The sequence below is a fragment of the Felis catus genome, chromosome A2 (assembly GCF_018350175.1).
Source record: "Felis catus isolate Fca126 chromosome A2, F.catus_Fca126_mat1.0, whole genome shotgun sequence".
NCBI lineage: Eukaryota > Metazoa > Chordata > Mammalia > Carnivora > Felidae > Felis > Felis catus.
The window spans coordinates 135,574,612-135,600,870 of record NC_058369.1 but is presented as its reverse complement, the minus strand read 5'-3'; the positions used below and the strand labels follow the sequence as shown (position 1 = coordinate 135,600,870).

At 33.2% G+C, this 26,259-nt stretch overlaps 1 protein-coding gene across 1 annotated transcript in view; it reads left to right on the top strand.

Moving 5' to 3' along the window:
- Positions 1–20,261, top strand: part of ASZ1 (ankyrin repeat, SAM and basic leucine zipper domain containing 1) — a 51,604-nt gene extending 31,343 nt beyond the window's left edge. The window contains 9 exon segments of the mRNA NM_001025078.2: positions 5,877–5,988; positions 6,517–6,651; positions 7,794–7,918; positions 8,667–8,742; positions 9,995–10,051; positions 11,030–11,139; positions 15,273–15,378; positions 16,223–16,336; positions 19,584–20,261. Coding sequence (NP_001020249.1) covers positions 5,877–5,988; positions 6,517–6,651; positions 7,794–7,918; positions 8,667–8,742; positions 9,995–10,051; positions 11,030–11,139; positions 15,273–15,378; positions 16,223–16,336; positions 19,584–19,736 — 988 coding nt within the window. The 3' untranslated portion in view covers positions 19,737–20,261.
- Positions 20,262–26,259: the final 5,998 nt, after the last annotated feature.

The window sequence follows — 26,259 nt, the reverse complement described above, 5'->3', positions numbered from 1 at the left end:
TCGTGGTCCGTGAGTTCGAGCCCCGTGTCGGGCTCTGTGCTGACAGCTCAGAGCCTGGAGCCTGTTTCAGATTCTGTGTCTACCTCTCTCTCTGACCCTCCCCCATTCATGCTCTGTCTCTCTCTGTCTCAAAAATAAACTTAAAAAAATTTTTTTTAAAAAAACAAAAGATGGCTAAATGCTCTTTACAAAAAAGAGAAGAGAAAGGAGTATGAAAAACCCTTTACAATGAAAGCAAACTCATGGAACTCAAGATTGTCAACATCAGGTATTACTAATGTTAAATGCAGTATATAGAATAAAGAACTTTCTATTACAATAAAAGGCAAAAATCAATGAAAATATAAAAAGCATAAACTTGGACACACCAGACTACATGGCCACTAAATCCATAAATCAAAGCCTATTAAATTCAAGAAGCAGATCCAATATAGATATATATAAAATGAGTAAGGACATAGATACATTAAAAATACAATAAATAAACATGTAATTATGGAATAGAGAAGAAGGTCCTGCCTGTATTAAATGTAAGCATGACACAAAACATAGAAACAGACCATTCATTATACTAGTTGCTGTATGGATTGGGTGTGGATACAGATACAGGTCAGAGTCCTCATCCTCAAAGCACTTATAATCTAGTTGAAAAAAAGAGATGAATTGAACAAATACATTTTGGCCTGATAGATGAACTGATTTTAAAAAAAAGCACAAAATACTAAGAGAACATAGAGAGAGAGGAATTGGTATTTAAGAGGAGGTGGGGCATCAAAAAAGTAGGGGTATGTTGGCTTCTAAAATGAAACCTTAGAAGTAGATTATGAATAAGTCAGTTGACAAAAAGAGTGAAAAGACATTGCATTCAGAGAGTGCTCTGAGTATAGGCTATCCAGAGGAGAGAGAAATTGGAATCCATGAAATGCAGACATAACCTAAGTCTATTATTAGGATGGAGTAGGATTGGAGGTGCTAAAATGATAGAGGACTTAGCATGATAGATACACTTATCACATGTATAACCTTGAAAATTTTAAATAGTGAATTGACATGGTAAGATTTGCAAGTATGGAGGAAAGACTAGAGCCAAGAAGGCAGTCATCCATGTAAGAAATGATGAGACCTGAACACTTGGAAGAAGAAGAGAGAGAGAGCAAAGTGTACAGATAAAAATGATAGGAAGGGGGTAAAATTCATAGGAATGCTGACTTAAATATGAAAGTATGACAAGGAGCCCTGAATAAATTCCGATTTCTGGGTTGAGCAGTGCATGGATTGTGATGCTGTTCCCAGAGGTAAGTAATAATAGAGAGAGTTGTATGTTAGAGGTAAGTAAGGTGGTGACTTCAGATTTGTATATGCATTGCAAATATGTTTTGTTAGGATAACCATGTGGCAATGACAGATATAATATTGTGCTCAGGAGCAAAGCCTGGGCTAGAGATACAGATGGAGCAGCCATTAGTGTGTTGACAGTAAAGTCAGGAGAGTAGGTGAGATCATCCAGACATGGTGTTTATGTAGTGGAAAGGGAGGAGCATTGAGGACCTTTGAAATCCATACATTTAAGTGCTAGAAAAATAAAAGGAGTCCAAATAATTGTTGACCTTTGCCAAAGCAATTTTGTTAGAAGGAGCAGGCAGAACAAAACTGCAGTGATTTAAAGAGAGAATTGGAAGTAAAAAATTCTTTACATTAAATCTCAGGAAATAGATGGAAATTAATACTGAAAGTAAAGTTATTAGTAGCACAAATTGTTATCATGTAGACCAGTTATTATAAAGTTTTATAACTTCCCTGAAGAGTTATTATGATTGTTCATAAGAGTTTATAAAATTGAATAATTCATTTAGATTTTGTTAATCAGTAACAGGCAGGAAACTACAGATGTTACAAATTTCTGTAGATGTAAAACAACTGGAAGAATTGTTCTCTCCCCTCTCAAAATTGTCATACAACATTACTGATGGTATCAATAACTTTAATAACTGTTTAGAAGCTAAGTAATAAACCTTCTAGATAATCTAGACCCTATTACAGGAGTTTGCTGTTACTTTCGATAAATTAAGCTTTTCTTAGAAGAAACCAGTGCCACATTTTAAACACATTTTTCAGTAGTAATCTGAAACTTCTTAGTAAGCAAACTATGCTGGCCCAGTACTTTTCTTATCTAGGAGGAAGTAGGCATCTCTAAGAAGCAATTTATGTCCATGTGAATTGGCCAAAAATTATAATCTCTGCTGGTTCAAGATTCTAAGAGATATTGATATTTCAAAGAACCTTAATTTTCAGTGCAATTTCAGAACAAATTTTAGTACAAAATCAGAAAATTCACTTACAGTTTTCAATAATGAGGTTCAAGCAAATGCGACTCAACACTTTCATGTCACCTTCTCTGGATATTCTGCCAGAGTGTCACTTCCCTCATTATATTTTAGCCAACTTTATTTAGTTTTCCAATTTTGCCATATTGTAGAATGAGAAAAAGAGAACTTTAGATTTCTCTTTATCAGGATAGATTGCAAAAAGCAATTTTCAGGAGATGGGGGGGCAATAAACACAAAAATCTTAGTTCAGTCACACTAACAGTGATCTTTCAGCAAAAGCTACTTATTTCTAAACCTGTTTTCTCATCTCTAAAGTGAGAATAATTTCTGTTTAATAAAGTTGTGGTGAACAGTGAATGAGATAACTGCTTAGCCATGCATAATGATTTTGTTTCTCTAATAGACAGTTAATGCTGAGGTTACAAAATTTTGATGATTCTGTGTTCTAAATTGGTGTTTACATGTAAGTTGTTTTTTATTGGGGTTGAACTATATGAACTAAATTTTTATAAATTAGAAATTATTCTGCCTGTGGATTTTAAAAATTCTCTGTAGTTATGGCTTATCATGAATTCACAAATTGAAATAATAATTTTAACGTTTATTTTTGAGACAGAGGGAGACAGAGCATGAACGAGGAGGGTCAGAGAGAGAGGGAGACACAGAATCTGAAACAGGCTCCAGGCTCTGAGTTGTCAGTACAGAGCCCGACGCGGGGCTTGAACTCACCAGCCATGAGATCATGACCTGAGCCGAAGTCAGACACCCAACCGACTGAGCCACCCAGGCGCCCCTTGAAATAATAATTTTAAATAATGCTGTGTATATTCCATTAGATCTTGTATCCTGCAACCTTGCTAATTCATTTATTAGTTCTAGTGCTTTTTTGGTAGATCCCATAGGGTTCTCAGACTGCTGTCTGTGAATAAAAACAATTTTACTTGTTTTTCTACCTGGATGCCTGTTTTTTTCTTGTTGTGTTGCATTGGCTAGAGCTTGGAATACAGTGTTGAATAGAAGTGATGGGAACAAACATCTGTCTTGTTTCTGACCTTAGGAGGAAAGCATTCATTCTTTCACCATTAAGTATGGTGTTAGCTGTAAAGTTTTCCAGTTGAGGAAGTTCTCTTCTACTCTTAACATTGCTAAGAATTTTATTAGATGTTGGATTTTGTGAAGTACTTGTTCCGCATTTGTTGAGATAATGGTGGTTTTTCTTTTTTTGGTCAGATGTTAAACTAATCTTGCATTCCCAGGACAACTGTACTTGGTTATGATGTATTATCCTTTTTATGTATTTTTGGATTCTGTTTGCCAAAATTCATTGAGGACTTTTGCATCTATGTTCAGTGAAGATTATTGGTCTATATAGTTTTCTTTCCTTGCACTGTCTCTCTCTGGTTCCTGCTAGTAGAGTAAGTCTTGCTAATAGAATGAATTGGGAAGTATTCTGTCCTTTTCAGTTTGCTAGAAGAGTCTGAGTAGAATTGGTGTTACTTTTTTCATTAACTGTTTGGTGAAATTTACCAGTGAAGCCATCTGGACCTGCTCTTTTCTTTGTGTGTGTGTGTGGGGGGGGGGCAATGGGTTATTTACTAATTTAATTTTTTATAAATATAAGACTATTTAGGTTCTTTTTAGTGTGTTTTGGTAGCTTGAATCTGTTGAGAAATTTGTCCATTTCATCTAAGTTGTCTTACTAGCAGAAATTTGTTCATAGTATTCCATTATACTTTTAAAATGGGGAGAATCTGTATTGATGTCACCTCTCTTATTCATGATACTGGTAATTTGTGTCTTCTTTTTATCTTGATAAATTTGGTTTTGTTTGTCAGTTTTATTGATTTTTGCCTCTTAATGGGGGATCTGAATAAGGTGAAAAAGTATGCAATATGAAGTTCTAGGAAAAGGCAGAGGGAACAGCACTTGTATGGTCCCTGGAAAGGGAAGAACTGGGCATTTCCAAAGAGAATAAACTCTGAGGGGCCAAGAAAGAAGCATGGAGAGTAATTATGAGGCTATTGCAATAACACAGGTCAGAGAAAGATGATGATGGCTTAGACTGCTTACAGTAGCTAACAAGATGGTGAGAAGTGGCTAGATTCAGAATATTAATTATGAAGGTGGAGCCAGAAGGACCAGCTGATGACTTGTATATGGAGTGATGGAGAAGAGTCATGAATGATGCTTAGTCTTAGTTATATAGTTATGGTAGTTTTGTGAAATAGGGAAGACTGGAAGCAGATTTGGACTGTTAATAGAGAAGGTGGGGTGGAGGAGAGGCATCAAGAGATTTAATTTAGACTTAGTGGAGAATTTGAATTAGTCGACTCAAATAATTTTGTTCTATTGTGTATGTTTTCATTATTTGTTTAAGTTATCCAGGCAATTCCCTCTTTACTTTGTAAACATTACCTGTCTAATGAAGCCAGTGTATAGGAGATATTCAAGATAGAAGAGGCAATGCTTGACAGCTACCTTAGCATACAGTTTCCAATAAAACATTGAAATTGTAATATCCTAGGAAATAGAATAAAGAGAGAAATGTGTGAATCTTTTTGTGCTGAAGACATTAGTATGAAGTGACCAGATTCAGGATATACCTTATGTTAACAAGCTTTATAGAGAAATATTGTTTATAGGTGGTGTATGTAATGTGAATAACCAAGATGAACTTCCTGGAGATCAAAACAGATTTCTGAAATTATTTACTTTGTTGTTCTTTTGTGAAGTTCTTTATATATAAATCAGATATTTGAGCCAATTCAGGAAGATTGAGCCCAGAATCCCAGACCACCTTCAAAACTGACCATGATACAGTTCAGCCCAAGTAGAACTGATAGAATCTTTCTGGTATCCTTTGTAATAGAACAAGAAGCTGACTAACTTCCAGGAGGAGAGGGATTGAATCTCTATTTTGAGAAATGATACACAAGAGGGAAACCACTGTGCTCTCCCAGAAAATAGTCTGAGAGTCTGGCTAAACTATTAAACTAATCTCTTTCTTAACTAGAGTAAGCCTCCAAGTCAGGGTAAAATTCTTTCAGGCTTATACTAAAATAGAATCATAACAGACTACATTAAGAAATAAGATAAAGTTTTAAACTTATATTTTTATTAAATGTAATAAATAAAATATAATAAGCATTTAATAAGTATGAGCTATCCTGAGAGGACAGGGACCTTTTTTGGGTCTTTCATCACTGTATTCCCAGCATAAGCATAGTACTCTGATACTCTCCTACATGAATATGTAAATTATTGAAACCTCATATTAGAAAGTATGGCTTTTTGTGTGATTTTTTTTTTAAACACGTGTCTTCACTAGAGGGTGCTGTGTAAGCATTCAGTACTTTTAAGTGTCTTCTTCCTTCACATTTATTTGCTGGGAGATTGGATTTTTAAATCACCTGATTTTTTAAAAGCTTTCATTTCCTTTTCTTTGATTTCAAAACAATACATTGATATTGTGTATGGTAAAATTAATGAAATTGAGTAGCTGTTAATGTTGGCATTAACACAGATGTTTCTTTTCTTCCTCCTGGTTAGGAGACTTATGACTCCAATCATGTATGCTGCACGAGATGGTCACCCTCAAGTTGTTGCTCTCCTTGTTGCCCATGGAGCAGAAGTTAATACCCAGGATGAGAATGGTTATACCGTGAGAGTTGATTGTACAATGTCCCCTTTTCTAAGACATTGGTATCTTATCAGTAGTGCACAAAAAATTTTAAAGAAGTAAAAATTACAGAGGGGCTGGGATACAATTGCTGTTTGGTGAAGAAAAGCAACAGCTGAAACAAAAAAGGAATTATCTGATTCTCCTTGTCCTCACCCTTGGCACAAGAAGCTGTAACACACAGCAAAGCGTGGGTTCTAGAATACACATAGAATTCTGTTTTATAGAAAACAGTTCAGTGATTGGCAAATAAATTATTTTATTCTATAAAGCACTTGACTGGGTAAAATATTATATGATTTGTAAAATCTGTGAGCTCTGGCAGTCTGCTTTGCAGTTACAACTTTGGAAATATGTTTACTTTAGATTGTAAAATGAAGAGATTGCACCATTCTGTTAATTAACTATGCTCACTGTTTTATTGTGCCATAAATACTGTTGAAAAGTTTTCCTTTCTGTCTCATATACACTCCCTCTCTTTAAACAATCTTCTTTTTCCTCTACTTACAGGCTTTAACATGGGCAGCACGTCAGGGTCATAAAAATGTAGTTTTGAAGTTGCTTGAACTTGGAGCTAATAAAATGTTACAAACCAAAGATGGAAAGACACCGAGTGAGATTGCTAAAAGAAATAAACATCTAGAGGTATCCTATATATTAATTTTTCTGTAGCATGTTATGTTATTATTTCTAGAACTTTTGTATTATTTTCTTAGAACTCACAACTGTCATAATACCGTATCTGGCTATTATTAAATGTTTACATATGTAATTCTCCTCTGGCCAGGTAATGTAAACTTTATTTTCCTAGAGTATTCACATTTACTAAATAAGAGGCATAAATAATGTGGTAATTTAAAAGCTATAGAAATAAATAATAAAATCTTATTCTTGCCCTAGAAATAAAATTGTAGTAGACTATTTAACATTTCAGACTGGTCCAGATTTTTAGAAATTAATTAGTGTATTGAGAAAGCTAATAAAATGCCAAAATTTGAACATGTAATTATTGAACATGTAATTTTAATTAGTACATATTAGCCATTTTAAAAAATAAGTAAGTTAAATTTACTCCTATACATGTGACAAGGTATTTAATAAAGAGATCATAGTTGAGTAGATGATCTGTCATTCACATATTAAAGTCAGTAATAAATATTTGCCATACGTTAAATCACTTTATTGATAGGAAGTTTTAGTCTGAATATTAAAACTTTGGATCAAAGGGCTATAATTTCTAAGCAAGGGTGAATACAGCACAAATGTAAAACTAAGTTATATATTTCAAGAGCTTCCAGACCTGAGTTTCTGAATTTGAAAGCATGTAACATTCCAGAGGTTCTATCATATAATCAGACCATGCCACTTTCACTGCATGGAAAATAACTTTCTTTATTTTTTAAGCAATCTGATAAACATGCCTATCATCTTCTAACTCAAGTCTACATTTACGGAAGTATTCTAGAATAATTGCTAACCACTAAAGCCCTGTGAAACTTCAAAAGAAATTTATGGTGCTTCTTCTAAGCTTTGAAAATTTGAAAATTTTTAATTGGTTTACTGCATTATTAAATTTAGGGTAGATGACACTGAATTTGACATATTAAGAAATTTATGAATGTCAAAGATTATTTTGAGCCATAAATTGTTTCTTAAAGTGAGATTTGATTTTGTGTTCTGGTTGATTATGTAGCATAACCCTGACTTACTAAAAAGTTAGATTGTAAGTATAAGTGATAGTATATATAATGTTAAGTATATTTGAATGGCTTATTAACTTTTTGCAGATCTTCAATTTTCTTTCTTTTACTTTAAATCCATTGGAGGGAAAGCTCCAACAGCTAACTAAAGAAGAGACTATTTGTAAACTATTAACAACAGATTCTGATAAAGAAAAAGATCACATATTTAGGTAACAAAGCATGTTTTTGTTCAACAAAATACCTATAAATGAGTAAAAAATATGTATGTTTTATTACTTTTAGTAAATGTTATGACATTTAAAATAGGATATTTTACACGATTACAATCAATTTTTAAATATCACTGAGAAATGTCTAGATTTTAAATGCTTTTTTCTACAGAATTTTAGAAAAATTTTATATATGTGTACTATTAACCGTAATGAGAATAATTTCTAACTTTAAAATATCAACAAAATTTATTTCTAAAAGTGTCTAAGATTATATTTTTGTTAGTGTTCAAACTAGACTGCATCTTGCTTTCTAATTCTTTTTAGCAGATTTCTGATTTTATGAGCTAAAATTAAAAATACACTTTTTTATGAACACAGTTCAGTACATGGCCACAAAATTTTTCTGTGCTTACCTACATTAAAATTATTAAATCTTTACTTCCTACAATTAAAGAGATTTTCAGGTATAGAAACCCCACAAGGAATATACATATTGGCAACTAATTTCATTCTTAGGAAAGATGAGCTACATTTTACTGTCGTCATTTTCTCTGTTAACTTATATCTTCACTCAAGGAACCTTCCTTATTCCACTGATATAACATAGGTCTAGTGTGTAAATTTGCAACTATATTACATATAGATACATTCTTACTCATTCTCATTCTGTATCTATATTATAAATATATATTGATTGTGCATTTATAGTCCGTTCTGAAATTGACGTTGCTATAAATGTGTCTAGTTCATATACAGCATTTGGAGACCTGGAAATATTTTTACATGGTCTTGGGCTTGAACATATGACAGATTTATTAAAGGTAAGATTTTGTATAAGCTACAGAGAATTATAGATGTATGTTTATTTGTTGGTTAACTAAATATTAATGCTTAAGCATGCTTAAATAAAAATGTCAAACACACTTTTCTCCATAATTTATACTAGATCCCATTTTAAGGCTACAAGCATTTGAAAAATTTATTATTCTAGAAATTTAAATAAATTTGAATTTGGCTAGAATAAACAGCTTTTATTCACTGCCTGAAACTTCATAGGACTCCTCCTTGTACATCTAAGCCTTTAGATTGTTTTTTTTTAATGTTTATTTTTAAGAGAGAGAGAGCATGAGAAGAGGAGGGGCAGAAAGAGAGGGAGACACAGAATCCCAAGCAGGTTCCAGGCTCTGAGCTGTCAGCACAGAGCCCAACGTGGGGCTCAAACTCACAGTGAGATCATGACCTGAGCTGATCAGACGCTTAACCAACTGAGCCACCCAGGCACCACTGCCTGGTGCAGATTGTTTTTAGAGTTGCTTCCTGTATAGAATATTAGAAGCATGATTTTAAGTCAAACAGATCTGGTATCAGATTCTTGCTCTAATGATTGTTTAACTGAAATATGTGACTTAAATCTCTTTTTTCATAGGATGATAATACCTAGTGTAGGATTGTCATAGATATTAAATTAGATCATATGCCAAGCAGTGTTTTAGGTACTTTAGGATGCATTATGGGGTTTGAGTTATGGTACGTTAGGTATGCATTATAGGGTTTGACAGTTAACCATTTAGCTGAATGAAGCAGTAAAGCACTTTTTAAAATAGGCTCTCCTTAGGAATGGGCACATTCTGTTTAGGTAGTTCAGAATTGTGCTTCATTGTACAATCTTGAAACTTCTTCCTATTTGAGAAATACTGAGTAAAACTGAATGTTATTGATTGTTTAATATGATGCAGTTAGAAATTTAAAATATTCATAAAACATAACTTCTGTCAAATTTTATAGAGCTACCTTCCTTTTTATGTGAGCATATATAAACTGTAATAATTTTCTTTGAATCTGGGAAACTGGTTATGTTTGTACTTTTTTAGGTAATCATTTACACATGTTAATGACACTCATCATCTAGCCAGTAGTACAATTCTATACCTGCATATTCTATCCCCTCCTAGAACTGAAAGTTGACTGACTATAACTGACTAATTTATAAATGACTAATTTATGACACTTGCCTACTTTCCTTCCTAATGTTTTACTTATATTGAAAGGTGGTGTTTTTTTTCTTCTCTACAGGAAAGGGATATAACTTTAAGACATCTTTTGACCATGAGGAAAGATGAGTTTACAAAGGTTAGTATCAGTTTCAAAAACTCCAGACCTTCTTTCATATTTTAAGAATTGTGGATATTTTTATTTTCTATTTTAAAAATTCTGGGGCTACAGACCGTAAATGATCCTTTACTAGTTTCTTTGATTACATATGATTATGGATAACCATATCTGAAATCTTCTGTTATAGTATTAAGTTGCTTTAAGAACATTGAAGGACTTAGAGTTGTTTTTCTTTCTTCAGATTAATCATGAGAGCTCAACTAAAACTGGTTCTTCATTTGTAAATCTGAAATAGTTTTGTAAAAGAGGTTACTTAGAAATAAGAGGTGGCTTTTTGTATATGTAAGTATGAATATGTGTCATCGAAATTCTGCCTTTTGCTGGGTTCTCAAAAGATCAAGACCTATTATTTTGCCATCTAACATTATTAAGTAACAATCTGAAAATAGCTTTGAAAATAACAATTGAAAATATTAGAGGTATTTAATACTAATAAATAGCATACTAAAAGGTAATGATTTTCCTCCACACACACATTGGAAACTTGAAATCTTCAGTATTGTTGAAAGTCAAAATAAACATACTACTTAGCTAAACCCAAAAGAGAAAATTTAGTTAACACCAATGGTAGAATGAAGACAAAAGACATAATCCTTCTATAATCACTGGTAATATTTTAAATAATACTTTGAAGGAAAATTGTTTTACTGTGGTGGTTTTGGAAAGATTATTTTAATATCTGATCATTTGTTTTTAGAGTTTTGCAAAAAAAATTGACTATAGTCACTATATATCTAAATAAAAATCTAAATGACATAACCTTATCAGTCACAGTTATAAGCAAACCATCTATTTTTCAGTATGTTTCTTATTTTTCTAACATGTATGGTTTTTCAAGATATGAATTAATCAAGGAGAAAACTTTTTCAGTAATTTTGGATATTAAATTACTCAAGTATGACTGTCTTGTTGCACCTTAAAATTATTTCTACTTAGAATGGAATTACCAATAGAGATCAGCAGAAAATTCTGGCTGCTCTTAAAGAACTCGAGGTAGAAGAGATAAAATTTGGAGAACTACCTGAAGTGGCAAAGTTGGAAATCAGGTAAACTTAACATTAATATTGTTTAGAATGAGCTGTTCTTAAAAAAAGAACTAAAAAGTTTAATTTTGATAGTTTCTGGGTCTTTTTACTTGATACTATCATTTTACCAAAGAAATGGATAGTTCATTTTATCATCTATTGTGTTCTGAAATGGGAAGTCATTTATAAAGTCAATTTTTATGAAGTCATTTTACCAAGAAGCAAAACAATGCATCTTCTTATTAACTCAGCTAGAACCATTCTTTTATTTTTTCATTGCATCTTGTTAAATGAACTATATGAGATGCCATGCTTCTCATAGTATAGCTCTTACTCTCTTTGAGTCATTTTATGTGTCAAGTTGAAAATTCAAAGTAGTAATTTTTTCACATAGGGCAGTAAGAAAGCATTTCTTAATGTAGCTCAGCCCCCATTTTCAGCCTATTCTTAAAGAATTAAGTTGTCAGTATATAAAGTTTGGTTTCAATATTATAAATTTGTCAAGCACTGATTATTAGTAATATTAGTAATCTAAAATCCATTTTTAAAATAATTGTATTTGATTTTATTAATATTTTCTGGGGCAGTAAATTGATCAACTTTTTATTTGAAATCATTATAGAATCACAGGAAATTGCAAAGAGATGTACAGGGAAGTCCCATACAGTCATTACCCAGTCTCACCCAGTGCTAACATCTTGTGTAACTATAGTACAATATTAAAGCCATAAAACTGACATATATGGTACAATGCACATAGTTTATTTGCATTTCACTGGTTATACATGTGCTCATTTGTGTGTACATGTATAGGTCTATTCAGTTTTATTGTATGTGTATCTTTATGTAACCATTGCCACAAACAGTACACTTAACATACCATTACCATAAGGCTCCCTCACACTACTCCTTTATAGCCATACCCATCCCCCCAATCCTTGACAACCAATAATTTGTTATCCATCTTGATAATGATATTCATGAATGTTACTTAAATGGAATCATACAATATGTATCCTTTGTAATTGGCTTTTTTCACTCATCCTGATTCCCTTGAGGTTCATCCAAGCTGTATCTTATAAAATATACTTACAAGTACAGTACTATCATCACTAATGTAGCCTATCTAAAACTAACATTGCAACTGTAATAAACATGAATTAAAAATGATAGATTTCCACACCATTTTAGAATTTAGAGAGGTTTTACATGGGATAATTTAGATGATCCAGATTTCTTTAAAAAGCTTATTGCAAAATTAATTTATTTCTGTTTCTCTTAATCTGCCTCTTTATAATAAGATGATCTGTATTCAAAATAATCCCTCATTGTTTCCAAATAACATTCTAACTCTTAAATATTTAAACACACTTAAATATTTAAAAGGATTTCAGTTGTGAGGACTTAAAAGCAGCAAACCTTCTTGAATCTCTGTTAATTTTCTTAATTTTTAAATTTATTGTCTCTATGAAAAAATATTCTAAGTTCTACAGGACTAGCTTGGAAATTAAAATTTTTAATATAACTTATTTATATGATGGCAGAGTTGCCTTTAAGAATTTACTTTGAGGAATTTAATAGACTTAAAGAATGTGCAGAATCCTGAATGGTTCACTTATTAAAACTGCTGAATTTTTTAAAAAATATAACTGGCAGACATATATTCCAGGAATTTGACCTTGTTATTAAATCACAGACTGTGTTTACAGGCTGTTATGAAAAAGGTTTTACTTCCCATTTGTTCAAAGTCATTCTTTAAAGAAGAAATTAGTCATTAAGTCATAAGAAAACTAACAGCAGGAAAAGTTGAACTGATTGATTATAATCTTCTGGTAATGTGACTTCACCAATCTAGCTACTGATTTATTTTATGATACTTTCCTTCTATGTGTTAAATTTTCTAAGATAGTCTGTTACAAGAACATATATACACAGTCCTTTCACTTTTTTCTACACTTAATCTTACTATGTTTGCAGAATTAGAGAATGCAATTTAAAAATAATAACAACTATTCCATTACTACCTTGAGATATTTTGAACAGAAATAGTAAGCATTCATCCATATCTTGACATTTTCAACAGTTTCTGTCCAGACCTTTCCTCTAAGCCCACCTGAGTGCTACTCAAGTCTGTCAAAAGCATCTCAAAATTATGTCCATTAAGAAAACGATTTCTCCTCCAAAAAGAAAAAGATAAAGAATTTTATGTAAAAATATATTGTTCACATCTATTATTTATTAAACATTCTAAAATTGGAAACTCGAAATATTTAACATTGGGGAATGATTGAATTACATTGCATTAACATATTTTATTCTGTCCTTAAAATTATTTTGAGATTTAATATCATAGAAAAATAATAAGTTTAAGAGACAAATATTAAATGGAATGTGAAGCATAGTGCCAGTTGTATATATGCATATGAAAAATACTAGTAGAAAATATTCTGGAAGAAAATAGTACCAGTCAGTATCTTTAGGTGATAAGAGTAGTGGTAATTTTAATTTTTCCAGATATTTTATAATAAGCACATAGTTTTGGAGTACCTTTATTTAAGGTGTGAATTCTATCCTAACACTTGACTTCACATTCTTTTTTTCAAATTTTTATTTAATTTCTAGTTAGTTAACATATAGTGTAATAATTGGTTTCAGGAGTAGAATTTAGTGATTCATCACTTACATAAAACACCCAGTGTTCAATACAGTAAGTGCCCTCCTTAATAGCCATCATCCATTTAGCCCATCCCCTACCCACCTCCCCTCCATCAACCCTGTTTGTTTTCTATAGTTAAGAGTCTCTTATGATTTGCTTCCCTCTCTTTTCTTTTTCCCTTCTCCTATGTTAATCTGTTTTGTTTCTTGAATTCCACATATGAGTGAATTCATATGGTACTTTTTTTCTCTGACTTATTTCACTTAGAAAAATACACTCTAGCTCCGTCCATGTTGCTACAAATAGCAAGATCTCATTCTTTTTAAGTTTGAGAGAAACAGCATGAGTGGGGAGAGTCAGAAAGAGAGGGAGAGAGATAATCCCAAGCAGGCTCCACAAGGTCAACATAGAACCCTACAAGGGGCTCAATCCCACACACCATGAGATCATGATCTGAGCCAGAATCAAGAGTCGGACACTTAACCAACTGAGCCACCCAGGCCACCCCAAGATTTCATTCTTTTTGGTGGCTGAGTAATAATTCCATTACATATATACACCGCATCTTCTTTATCCATTCATTAGTCAATGTACATTTGGGCTCTTTCCTTATTTTGACTTCACATTTTAAAAACAACTTGTTGTTTTAGTCAGCTTACACTATGTTATGCTTCAGTAACAAATAACTTCTAAATCTAAACAACTTATAACAAAATTTATTTCTTGAGTACCCATATTATGGCTGTACCTGCAGTGGATCTCCTTCTTGTTATTACTCTGAAAACAGGCTGGATAAACAGCCCCAACTGGGACATGCTGTTCTTATAGCATAGGGAAAAGAGAAGTATATTGTAACAAGAGGTATATTATACAGCTCTGGGGTAGGCAGTGGGCAGCCAGCCATTCAGGGTATGTAATGAATGCATACTATAGAGTTGTGATTTTTACAACTTGCCTGTCGATATTCAGTGGCCCTGAAAATTATACATCACAAGAAAGGTATGTATTTTCCTTATATTCATTCAGACTGATAAATTTGTATTCAAGTATCTATCATCTCTGTGAAACATTACTAATTATTACCATTATACTACATTCATTATCTCTGAGTTTTGATGTCTCAGCTATAAGCTAATGTTAACATCTACCTTACAGGAGTTGTTGGGAGGAGCTAAAAGAATAATAAATGTAAAATAACCAGTGTAGTACCTTCACATAATAGATACTCAAATATTGACACTTTTATATTCCTTCTTTATATGTCCTTTTGAATAATGATGTTACAATTCCATGTCTGCCTCAAATGCTGAAGCTTGAGATCCTCAAGATTTGAGACTTGTTATACTCAATGTCTATTTCAGTTGTTAATATATATTAGCTATTCTATAAATATTTTTAAAGAATTTAGTAAATATTATGGCTAGACATTAACTATCCCAGTAGAATGAAGTAAATTGCTCATATTAGTGATTCCTATTTGTTTGTTTCCTCTATTTAGTGGTGATGAGTTCCTCAACTTTCTTCTGAAATTAAACAAACAGTGTGGCCATTTAATAACAGCAGTACAGAATATCATTTCTGAGTTGCCTGTAAATTCCCACAAGGTATTCTATAAAAGTTGTTAAGTGAAGAAAAGTATGAATACTGAAGAACATTCCAGATAAGTTAATGACAATTCAATAAACAGTTATCTGGTAAAATTGTATCTTTCTTCTACAATGTCACATAAAATCTAAATAGGCCAATTTGTTTAATATTACTTTTACTATATCTTTTATTTTTAATTAATTGAAAAACTCTGTGTTCTAGCTCTCAGGAAAAGGAAAATGAGTCAGACCAAAAAATTAAACTGATCTGTGTATTAAACTTAACATTTGTTCTTAAAGGGAATTTAGTTGTTTAAAATACAAAGTGACAGGAGACCCAAGTGAAGGTTGGAACAAAACAATGTGTTGAGTGTTATTAAAAACCATATCAATGTAAGGTTTTTTAATGAAGGAAAATTTAAATAGAGAAAGTGTAAGTGGCCTGTAAAAGCAAACTTTTTTGTAGAGTTTTTCATGTGGTTTGGTTTTAGCTATTTGTTTAAAAAATTTTTAATGCACTTGTTTTCCTCTGATTTTTTATAGAATACTAATCTAGGAGTCCTATCATTCTTAAAATCTTCATGAATTTATTTATTCACCATAAATATTATTACTGCTAAATATTAGTCTCCATAAAGTCATATATACATAATCTTAGTAAATGTATTCAGGAAACTAAGATTTGACTGTTTATATATATAAAATCACAAAGTTCTTTTTGGTATCAGAATTTATTCTGAACAAAAAATGCTTTTCAGTTACATAATTTAAAGAGTGAGAAAACTGTATCATTTTTGTAGATACAAAGTTGTAAAAAGTTGTTTCCCATTTTTTAAAATGTAACTTTTGAAAATATTCACAGATAGTACTAGAATGGTCTTCTCCCCGGAATTTTACTTCCGTTTGTGAAGAACTGGTTAGTAATGTTGAAGATTTGAGTGAAGAGGTCTGCAAACTAAAAGACTTAATTCAGAAGGTATATATTTAACATTAAAAAAGGGGGAAATGATGTACAGCATAATATGTTAGACGATGAAGCAATTCTGACAAAAGCAACTTGCTTCCCCTAGACAAGTGGGAAAAGAATAGTTTCCAAAGGAAGACATAAAGACAAAAAACAAACTTTGTGGGTCATTATAGAAATGCAGACTAAAAGAATAAGATCTATCCTTTTTCATCTTTTAAATTAGCAAGGGAGAACGTTGGTGATTCACCAAGCTGACACTTTCATGTGAGACTGGTGTCTCAACTCCTTTCAAAAATAGTTTGGCAAGATGTGCCAAGGACCATAAAAATGTGTGCATCTTTCAGTAGCTTAATGATTCCAAAAGTGTTATGTACCAGAAGTATCGTGTGCCAGGAGAATGATTTAATAAATTATGGTACAACCACTTGTTACAAGATACATAGCCAGTCAGAAAAACAATGAAAATCAAATATTTATGAAGTTATAGATATCATAAAGATATGAAGTTGTATTTGTAGAATTTATTTACATATAAATATGCAGATGAAAACGACAGGTTTATCAGCTCTGTTAATGATACAGGTTTTTAGATGAAATACTCTATTTTCTAGACTTTCTTAAAGAGTGTGGGCCTTTTTGGTTGTTTTTTCTGTACTCATAGAAGTGTACATCTGGATTTAAGGACAGATGATTTTCCCTCCTTTAAGAAAATTGGCTGTAACAAAATCCATGTTGCTAAAATAGGGAACTCTGTGGAAGATAAGTAATAAAAAAAGGAAAACATTTTCATTTGACTAAATAACTCACTTGTGAGTTCTCCAAGCCTATTTAATAAATATACTTGGCATCTGTAAACTTTTTGTGAAATAGCTGAAGTGAATGTTAGATTATGCATTAAATTTGTGTAACTTCAACCCATAAGCCGCTTGATATTTTTGTTAATATTTTATCAAGAAAAGTTCTTCTCAAAATCAACTTTATACATGTTTCAAGTAATTTGTCATTCTAGCTATTAACATATGTTCAATTAAAAGGAGTCTTTAAAAAGTGAACAGAAATTGTAAAGCAAGTTTTACAAAATAGTAGGGGAATAAATAAAGATAAAATGGGGCAAATGAGTAATATATCTCAAAATTCTTGTAGGAGATACCTCCCTTCTAGAGAAAGAGGCATCTTAGAAGTTGTATTGTCTTTGACATTTATTCATTCACAGGCGTGAGGGTGCCTGCTGTATGTCAGACAACCATGCTACACAGCAGTCTTCTAATTATTCTACTTCCACTTTTGTATTCCTTTAATCCACAACCACTCCTCAAACAAACTTTTCATACAAAAGTCTGATTTTCTACTTTCTGAACTTGTTGATAACATGAGGACTATAGCACTGCTCATCTTCACTACCTTCATCATCTCCAAGAAGTGAAGGAAAATGGTATTGATTTGACTTAGGATAATATCTTTCATGAGGATCCAGGGGAAATTTGGAAGGATTTGTGTAAAGATACTTCCTGCAAAGCATCATCCTTTAATGTTTAGAGTAGGAAACTCTCCCAGGACATCTTTGCCTCAGGATTGGTAATTATTTGGTTTCTCTAAGATGAACTAAAAACATTTGGGGAGGGGGAGGAAGACTGAGATGAAGCTAAAGAGAGAGGACAGGTTTTTCCTAAAAGAATGAAATAAAGAAACACTGCTCTAGGGGTGACTTTGACTCTAAAACATAAACGATTTGATCAGGTACCATAATATTTATTTTAATAACATATACCTATAAGGAGAAATTTTAGCTTTCTTTAGCTAATGGAAAGTCTGTTTTCTGTGGCCTTCTCTATCTTGAATTTATACATTTCTGTATAAGAACCAGCCTCGAAAACACATTTACTGATTTATAATAATTGCAGATACAGTACTTTGGTCAGGAAAGTCTTAATTTTAGAACAAGCTATTGCAGTGGTTTTTCTGGATTAGTCTTCAGTAGTAATCACCATAGTGAGACTTGATTGAGAGAACTGTGAAGGCTTCCAGATTTGGGAGTATGCTATTATCTGATATTTCAGTTTACCAATAATAACTGAAGCAAATTAAAAAACATATGAGTTACCATCAATAAGTGTATGGAGGTAACAAAGAGGGAGGGTAGAAGAGGTCAAGGCTAGACTTTAACACCACATCACTCTCTTTCAAAGCAACACACTGACAGGCTCCTGTCAGAAAGGGTCATTGTAAGTAATTGGTTAATAAAAGGAATGGCTGTCTCAGGATTCAGTAAATGGAGCATCAGTGTCAAAAAGGAATCTGTTACTGAATGAAGCCATTTGGAAGTTAGGCCAAGAATACAGTATTAATGAGATTGGCATTGAAGTCTGTTTTCTGCTATAAATTTAAAATTAATTTTGCAGGCTTTTTAAATTAAATATTTACACTGTAGATTTTAGAAGTAGTTATTCTTGCTAATGTTGAAAATATTTATGTCACCACTCCAGCCCAGGATGTTTCTAGTATATATCACTCTATAAATGTGCCTGATTCTTTTTATCTTTTGAGGATCTTTTGGCTTTTACTCATTCTCCCTCTTCTGCCCCTCCCCCATCAACTATCTTCTCTCTCTCTCTCTCTCTCTCTCTCTCTCTCTCTCATACACACAATGTACACACACAAGTTGGGGGGCCTTCTGTAGCAACAGAGTTCAGTGTATAAGTATTTATAAACTTACTGAGCCTGTACTTTAATTGCTGAGAAGCGCTAAAAGATCCACTTAGGTTTTTGTTAGTATTTGTTCCTGCAATTATATTTAAATAAAGGATTAAACTTCTGGCAGTTGCATCAAACCTTTGAGTTTTTGTTAAATTTAATGTTTTGTAGGTATGCTATAAGAATGGTTCACTTTTTTCAAGAAATCATTTGATCTTTAATGTTGAAGGGAAAAATAACAACTGTCATTGCTTGTAGGTAGAAATAAAGACTTTAACGTTCAAGGAACTTTAGCTCCTGATACAAAAACATGATTTTGAAATGTAATAATCTATGAAAGTATTTATTCTTAATGTGAAACTAATAATTTACTATAATGGGATCCTGGGGAAAAACGACTGTTTTTTGAGATATTTAAGTGTTCACTTTAAATCTTGCATGAGAATCTTGCTTTGGCTGCTTCTACATCAGCTGAATTAACGTGGATACTTTTAAAAATCAAAGATACTTTTATTTTCAGTGTACTTTACATTAACTCTTTTCATTTTCTCATACTAAATATTAGTTGCAAAATGAGCGAGAAAATGATCCAACTCATATACCATTAATGGAAGAAGTATCTACATGGAACAGTAGAATTTTGAAGAGGACGGCTGTTACAGTGTGCGGATTTGGGTTTCTTCTCTTCATTTGCAAGCTGACTTTCCAGAGAAAATAACCCTAATATTGTGTTTTGAGTAATATCTTATTCAAATTACCTACAAATGTTGCTTTTAACTATTTGTGGCACAGCATAACTACATTCTTTGCTGATACTCCATAGGAGAAATTACAGTAGCATAGAACAGAAAGTTTCCTTAGAAAGTGGTTTGTCAGTTTGAGTTAAAAATGTAATTTGTTGTATTTTTATGTTAATTTTGGTCAAGCAGTAAATTATGTGATTCATAAGTTTAGCACTATGATTCTAAATCACATTCAAAATAAAAGTTTTATCTAATATTATTTGACACTTAAAAAACAGTGTGTTCCTGACTCTCTTAACTACAGAGAACAAAATTGATGGTTGTTACCAGAGGGGAGGTGGGTGGGGGATGGGCAAAATAGGGGATGCGGATTAAAGAGTACACTTACCATGATGAAAAAACTAAAACAAAAAAAGAACAGTGTGTTCCACTGTCACAGTGAATCTTACAGAATGTGTAAAATGTTCATAAATAAGTCCCTTTCTTTTAGTCCTTATTTTTCCCTTCCATTATTATGTAATAAGGAATTTCTTAATTTTTTAGTTCTGTAACATTAGGAAATTAATGACTTTGAAACTATTTCAGACCATGCAAAGAATAAAGATAAAATGAACAATTTTTGAATTATGGATTAAAAACCTAGGGAAAATATCTAAAATGTAAATTTAAAAAATTTAGGGGTGCCTGTGTGGCTCAGTAGGTTGAGAGTACGACTCTTGATTTCAGCTCAGATCATGATCCCAGGGTCCTCAGACTGAGCCCCACATAAGATTCTTTCTCCCTCTCCCTCTGGCCCTCTCCCCTGCTCGTGCACTCTCTCTCTAAAAAAAATTAATTAAAAAAATAAAAAATTTTAGACAATAGTGTGGAAAGTACACAGTACATTAAAATTTTTTATGTAATGTACCTATGGGAACTATGACAGGTACTATGTGTAACATTCTTGAAGATGTTATGACAGTGAGTGGCATGTGGCATGTGATGTCTATCAATCTAAAAAGCAATACATGATTATGTGGGGTTTTTTTCCCAAACCAAATGATGATACTCAGATTTTAAAAGTGAAGGTGAAAAAGGGCAGGCCTGATTTCACAGGGAACGTGGCAGTTAAATATTGCTTGACTTAGTGGATCTACAACAACAGATGCAGTGGATCTACAAAAAAATTGTAGAAAAGAATATAATTAGTGGTAATTTCTGCTCTTTGTTACACGAGAGCAGCAAGACTCGAATAATTCCTTTTCTGAGAATACACTCAACCATATATCACTGGAAGGAACGTATCTGACATTTTTACCGAAGTGCCATAGCAAGACATTTTTTTTTCTGATATCCCTCAATTTAAGTGGGTTCAAGACCAGAATAGGGGTAGGAGAAGAGGTCCTTCTTCTAACACAGATCATGTTTCACTCCTCGCACGTTTCTTTTTTTTTTTTAATATGAAATTTATTGTCAAATTGGTTTCCATACAACACCCAGTGCTCATCCCAACAGGTGCCCTCCTCAGTGCCCATCACCCACCCTCCCTTCCCTCCCAACCCCCCATCAACCCTCAGTTTATTCTCAGTTTTTAAGAGTCTCTGATGGTTTGGCTGTCTCCCTCTCTCTTTTTTTTTTTTCTTCCCCTCCCTCACGGTCTTCTGTTAAGTTTCTCAGGATCCACATAAGAGTGAAAACATATGGTGTCTGTCTTTCTCTGTAGGACTTATTTTTCTTAGCATAACACTCTCCAGTTCCATCCACGTTGCTACAAAAGGCCATATTTCATTCTTTCTCATTGCCAAGTAGTATTCCATTATGTATATAAACCACAATTTCTCTGGAAAACAGTGTGGAGGTTCCTCAAAAAATTAAAAATAGATCTTCCCTATGACCCAGCAATAGCACTGCTAGGAATTTACCCAAGGGATACAGGAGTGCTGATGCATAGGGGCACTTGTACCCCAATGTTTATAGCAGCACTTTCAATAATAGCCAAATTATGGAAAGAGCCTAATGTCCATCAACTGATGAATGGATAAAGAAATTGTGGTTTACCCCTAGCACATTTCTTAGGCAAATAGAAGGTGTTTAATACATGTTAGTTTCCTTTAAAACAATGACTTACTATCTGATTATTTAACAATAGTCTTTTGGGGCGCCTGGGTGGCGTAGTCGGTTAAGCGTCCGACTTCAGCCAGGTCATGATCTCCTGGTCCGGGAGGTCGAGCCCCGTGTCAGGCTCTGGGCTGATGGCTCAGAGCCTGGAGCCTGTTTCCGATTCTGTGTCTCCCTCTCTCTCTGCCCCTCCCCCGTTCATGCTCTGTCTCTCTCTGTCCAAAAAATAAATAAACGTTGAAAAAAAAAATTTAAAAAAAAAAAAAAACAATAGTCTTTCACCTCAGTTCATCTTTAAAGATGATCATATCTCTTCTTTTGGCCGAATAGGTCACTATTTTTTTTCTTCTAATCAAACCAAACTATATGTATCTCAAATATTAGCACAAACTATGAAAATTCAAATTGATAAAATATTTTATTTCCAAAAATATTAGCAAGTTCCTTAAAATAGTGATCTGCTGTAATGTATTTTAAGTATGATTAACTATTCAGGGGAAAGAAATACTGTAAACTCCATTGTATCTGCATATTCTAAGTATATTTTTACTTCCTTGACAAATACAGTATAATTTTCAGATTGCAGATTAAAAATAAATAGGACCTTTTTGTGATTAAATTGTTCATGCATAAAGTATCAATAGAATACATAACATTTTCCTCATTGTTTAGAATAGGTAATTTTATCTAGAGTGTAAGTCTCTTCCTACTCTGTTTGACTTGATTACAGTGCTTTACCACAAGGGTAAATAAACCTTTTGAAATATTCATTCTTTTACAAGATAGCACAAATCATTTTTCATCTCTTCTTGAAACAAGTTCCACAGAGACCCCTCTAAAACCACAGATATAAATGTAAACCAAGTTTTAATTCTATGCAATTGAAAGTAATAAAACTTTATTTTTTTATTAACTGATACACTTAATTTTTAATTAGTTGGAATCAGAAAATGTTCCTACACCTTTGGAACTGACTTTGGAACACAAATAATGCCTCTTAAGCACCTCTTGGGATGCAAGTATCTTTCAAAAATGCATACTTGCCACTCTCCTTAAGTGGAATGCTTAGTGCCATCTGGTAGCTCTATTCCATTTCCCTTGTACACTTACTTTTTCACTGAATAACTATTTTCTGGTTCTCTGTCCTCAAATTTCTAAGACCTCCTCCTCATCTCATTCTTAAATGGTGGACTTACTTCTTACTGCCCTGGGGAATAGAATCAGTTAAAGAAGAACTTCCACACTGGATTTCCTAGACTTTCTTGTAAAGGGCTAGATAGTAAATATTTTAGTCTTTGTAGCCCATGTGGTCTATATCACAACTTCTTAATATAGCTATTGTAGTACAAAAGCACCTGTAGACTGTACATAAATGAATAGATGTGAGTGTGGTACAAAATTTTATTTACAAAAACAGGTAGTTGCCCAGATTTAGCCCCCAACCTATATTTTGCCAACCTAGCCAAAGGTCACAGAGTTACAACTAGGAATTTGGGGGGGGGGGGGTGCGCGCTTTTAATTTTTATCCAGTCTGACAGCTTCTGCCTTTTGACTGGATTGTTTAATCCATTCATATTCACTGTTACTATTGGTATATTATTGATGTATTGGGCAGAAATAACCATTTTACTTTTGTTTTCCATATGATTGATGTAGAAAAACCTCTTTATTGATTTTTCTCACATTTTTGAGTTATTTTCTTAGTGGTTGATCTAGGGCTTACCATATATGTATTTAACCTATAAGAATCTCTCCAGACTTATAACTAACTAAATTCCAGTGAGATATGGAAATGTTAATTCCTATATAGCTTTATTCTATTGTCTTCCATTTTTTATACTATTAATATTATGCATATTACATCTATATGTTACAAATCGAGCAGTATAGTGTTATAATTATTTTGTATAATTGTATGTCTATTGAAGAAAGAAAAATGATGAAGTTTATACTTATAAAGTATGCTGTATTTACATTTTTATTATTTCTAGTTTTCTTCATTTATTCCCGTGGGTTCAAGTTACTGTCTATTATTACTTCTTACTCCAGTACAGCTCTGCTCCCACTCACCTCCTTTGTGCTATTGTTTTCAAATATGACGCATTCTATCAGTGATAAGCCCAACAATACAGTTATATACATATTCCTTTACATAGGTTCTTTGTAAACCATAAGGAGAAGAAAGATGCATTTATATTGTCTTTTTTAATTACATAATTACTTTTACCCCTGATTTTTGTTTTTTGTGTATATGGATTTAGATTTCCATGTGTGTTTGCTTGCTTCTAATCTGAAGAATTTTATTCAATATTTCTTTATAAAGTTGGCCTGCTAGCAGTTAATCCTCTTAAACTTTTGTTTATCTGGACATGTCTTTGTTTTGCCTTCATTTTTGAAATAAAGTTTTGCTAGATATGAGATTCTAGGTTGATAGAGTTTTATTTGTTTTGTTTTGTTTCAGTACTCTGAATATGCTGTCCCACTACTTCCTAGTCTCCATGTTTTCTATGAGAAGTTGGCTGTTTACTTATTGGGGTTTCTTGTAAGTGACAAGTCCTACTGCTCCTTTCAAGACTTCCTCTCTTTAAAATAAAGGAGCACCTGATTGGCTCAGTTGGTCAAGTGTCCAACTTCAGCTTAGGTCATGATCTCATGGCTTCATGGATTTGAGCCCCACATCAGGCTCTGTGCTGACAGCTCAGAGCCTGGAGCCTGTTTTAGATTCTGTGTGTCCCTCTCTCTCTGCCCCACCCCTGCTCACATTCTGTCTCACAAATAAGTAAACATTAATTTTTTTTATTTTTTATTAAAGATTTTTTAATTTAATTTTTTTATTAAAAATGTTTTTAATGTTTATTTTTGAGAGAAAGGGAGAGAGAGACAGAGCACAAGCAGGGGAGGGGCAGAGAGAGAGGGAGACAGAATCCAAAGCAGGCTCCAGACTCAGCCATAAGCACAGAGCCCGACAGAGCTCCAACCCACAAATTGAGAACATGGCCTGAGCTGAAGTCGTAAGCTTGACCGACTGAGCCACCCAGATGCCCCTAAATAAAATTATATTTTAAAAAAAGATGACTTCCTCTCTTGTGTTTGGCTTTCAGCATTCTTATGGGTGTGGATCTCTTTATCTTTCCTACTTGGAACATAGTAGGCTTATAGATTAATGTTTTTCATCAAATGTGGGAAGTTTTCAGCCATTATTTCTTGGAAGGCCTTTTCTATTCCTTTGTCTTTGTCCTCAGTTTCTGGTATACAATGTTTCAGTTTCTGAAATATAATGGTATTTCCATTGTATTGGTGGACCCAAAAGTGTCCCACATTTTTCTGTTCAGTTTTGTTCATTCCATTTTTTCCTCTCAACGTCTGTCCATGTATCTTTAAGGATTCTTCTGCCAATTCAAATTCACTACTGAGCCACTATAATGAATTTCAGTTACTTTTCAAATTTTCAACTTCAGAATTTGATTTCTCTTTATTGATCTTCTCTATGATGAGATATTTTGTTCAGACCTTCCTTTGCTTCTTTAGCCTGGTCTTCTTTAGTTCTTTGAACATAGTTGTAATGGCTTCTTTAAAGACTTTACCAAATATGACATCTAGTCCCTCTCACAGTTTCTATTGCCCGCTCTTTTTCTTGTGTATGGGTCACACTTTCCTGTTTCTTTGGAGGTCTTACAATTTTTTGTTAAAAACTGAATATTTTAGATAATATAGTAGTTCTGGAAAAGTGATTCCTCTCTCTTTCCCCCACCCCCCCACCTCCAGGAATTTTTGTTACTGTTTCCTTGTTGATTTGTTTAGTGACCTGGCTGAACTAGTCTAGTGAAGTTTGTTTCCACAAAGTGTGAAACTCCTGATGTTGCTCTTCAGAGAGTATATAGTCGTGGGAATGTGTACAGTCATCCAGAGATGACAGTGGTTTTATCAGGGGCCTTTTTAATGGTCTCTTTTCCTGATTATTCTGATAAGCTATCTGCCCCATTTGGTATTACAAGGAGCCCACTAGTTACTGATCCACTAATTACTGTTTGATTGCTCTAGTGTTTATGGCATGCCCCAAGGCATGAATTGCCCAGCAATCTGATAGAATTAAATTTGGACAGGGACAGTTGTTGGGTTTTTTTGTTTTTGTTTTTGTTTTTTTAATGTTTATTTAATTTTGAGTGAGAGACAGCATGTGAGCAGGGGAGAAGCAGAGAGAGAAGGAGACAAAGAATCTGAAGCAGGCTCCAGGCTCTGAGGTGTCAGCACAGAGCCCAAGGCAGGGCTCCAACTCATGAACTGTGAGATCATGACCTAAGCCTAAGTGGACACTTAACCAACTGAGCCACTGGCACCCCTGGACAGGGGCAGTTTTTGAAGTCAGATTTTGAGGTTTATTCTGACTAGGGGAGGGCCCTT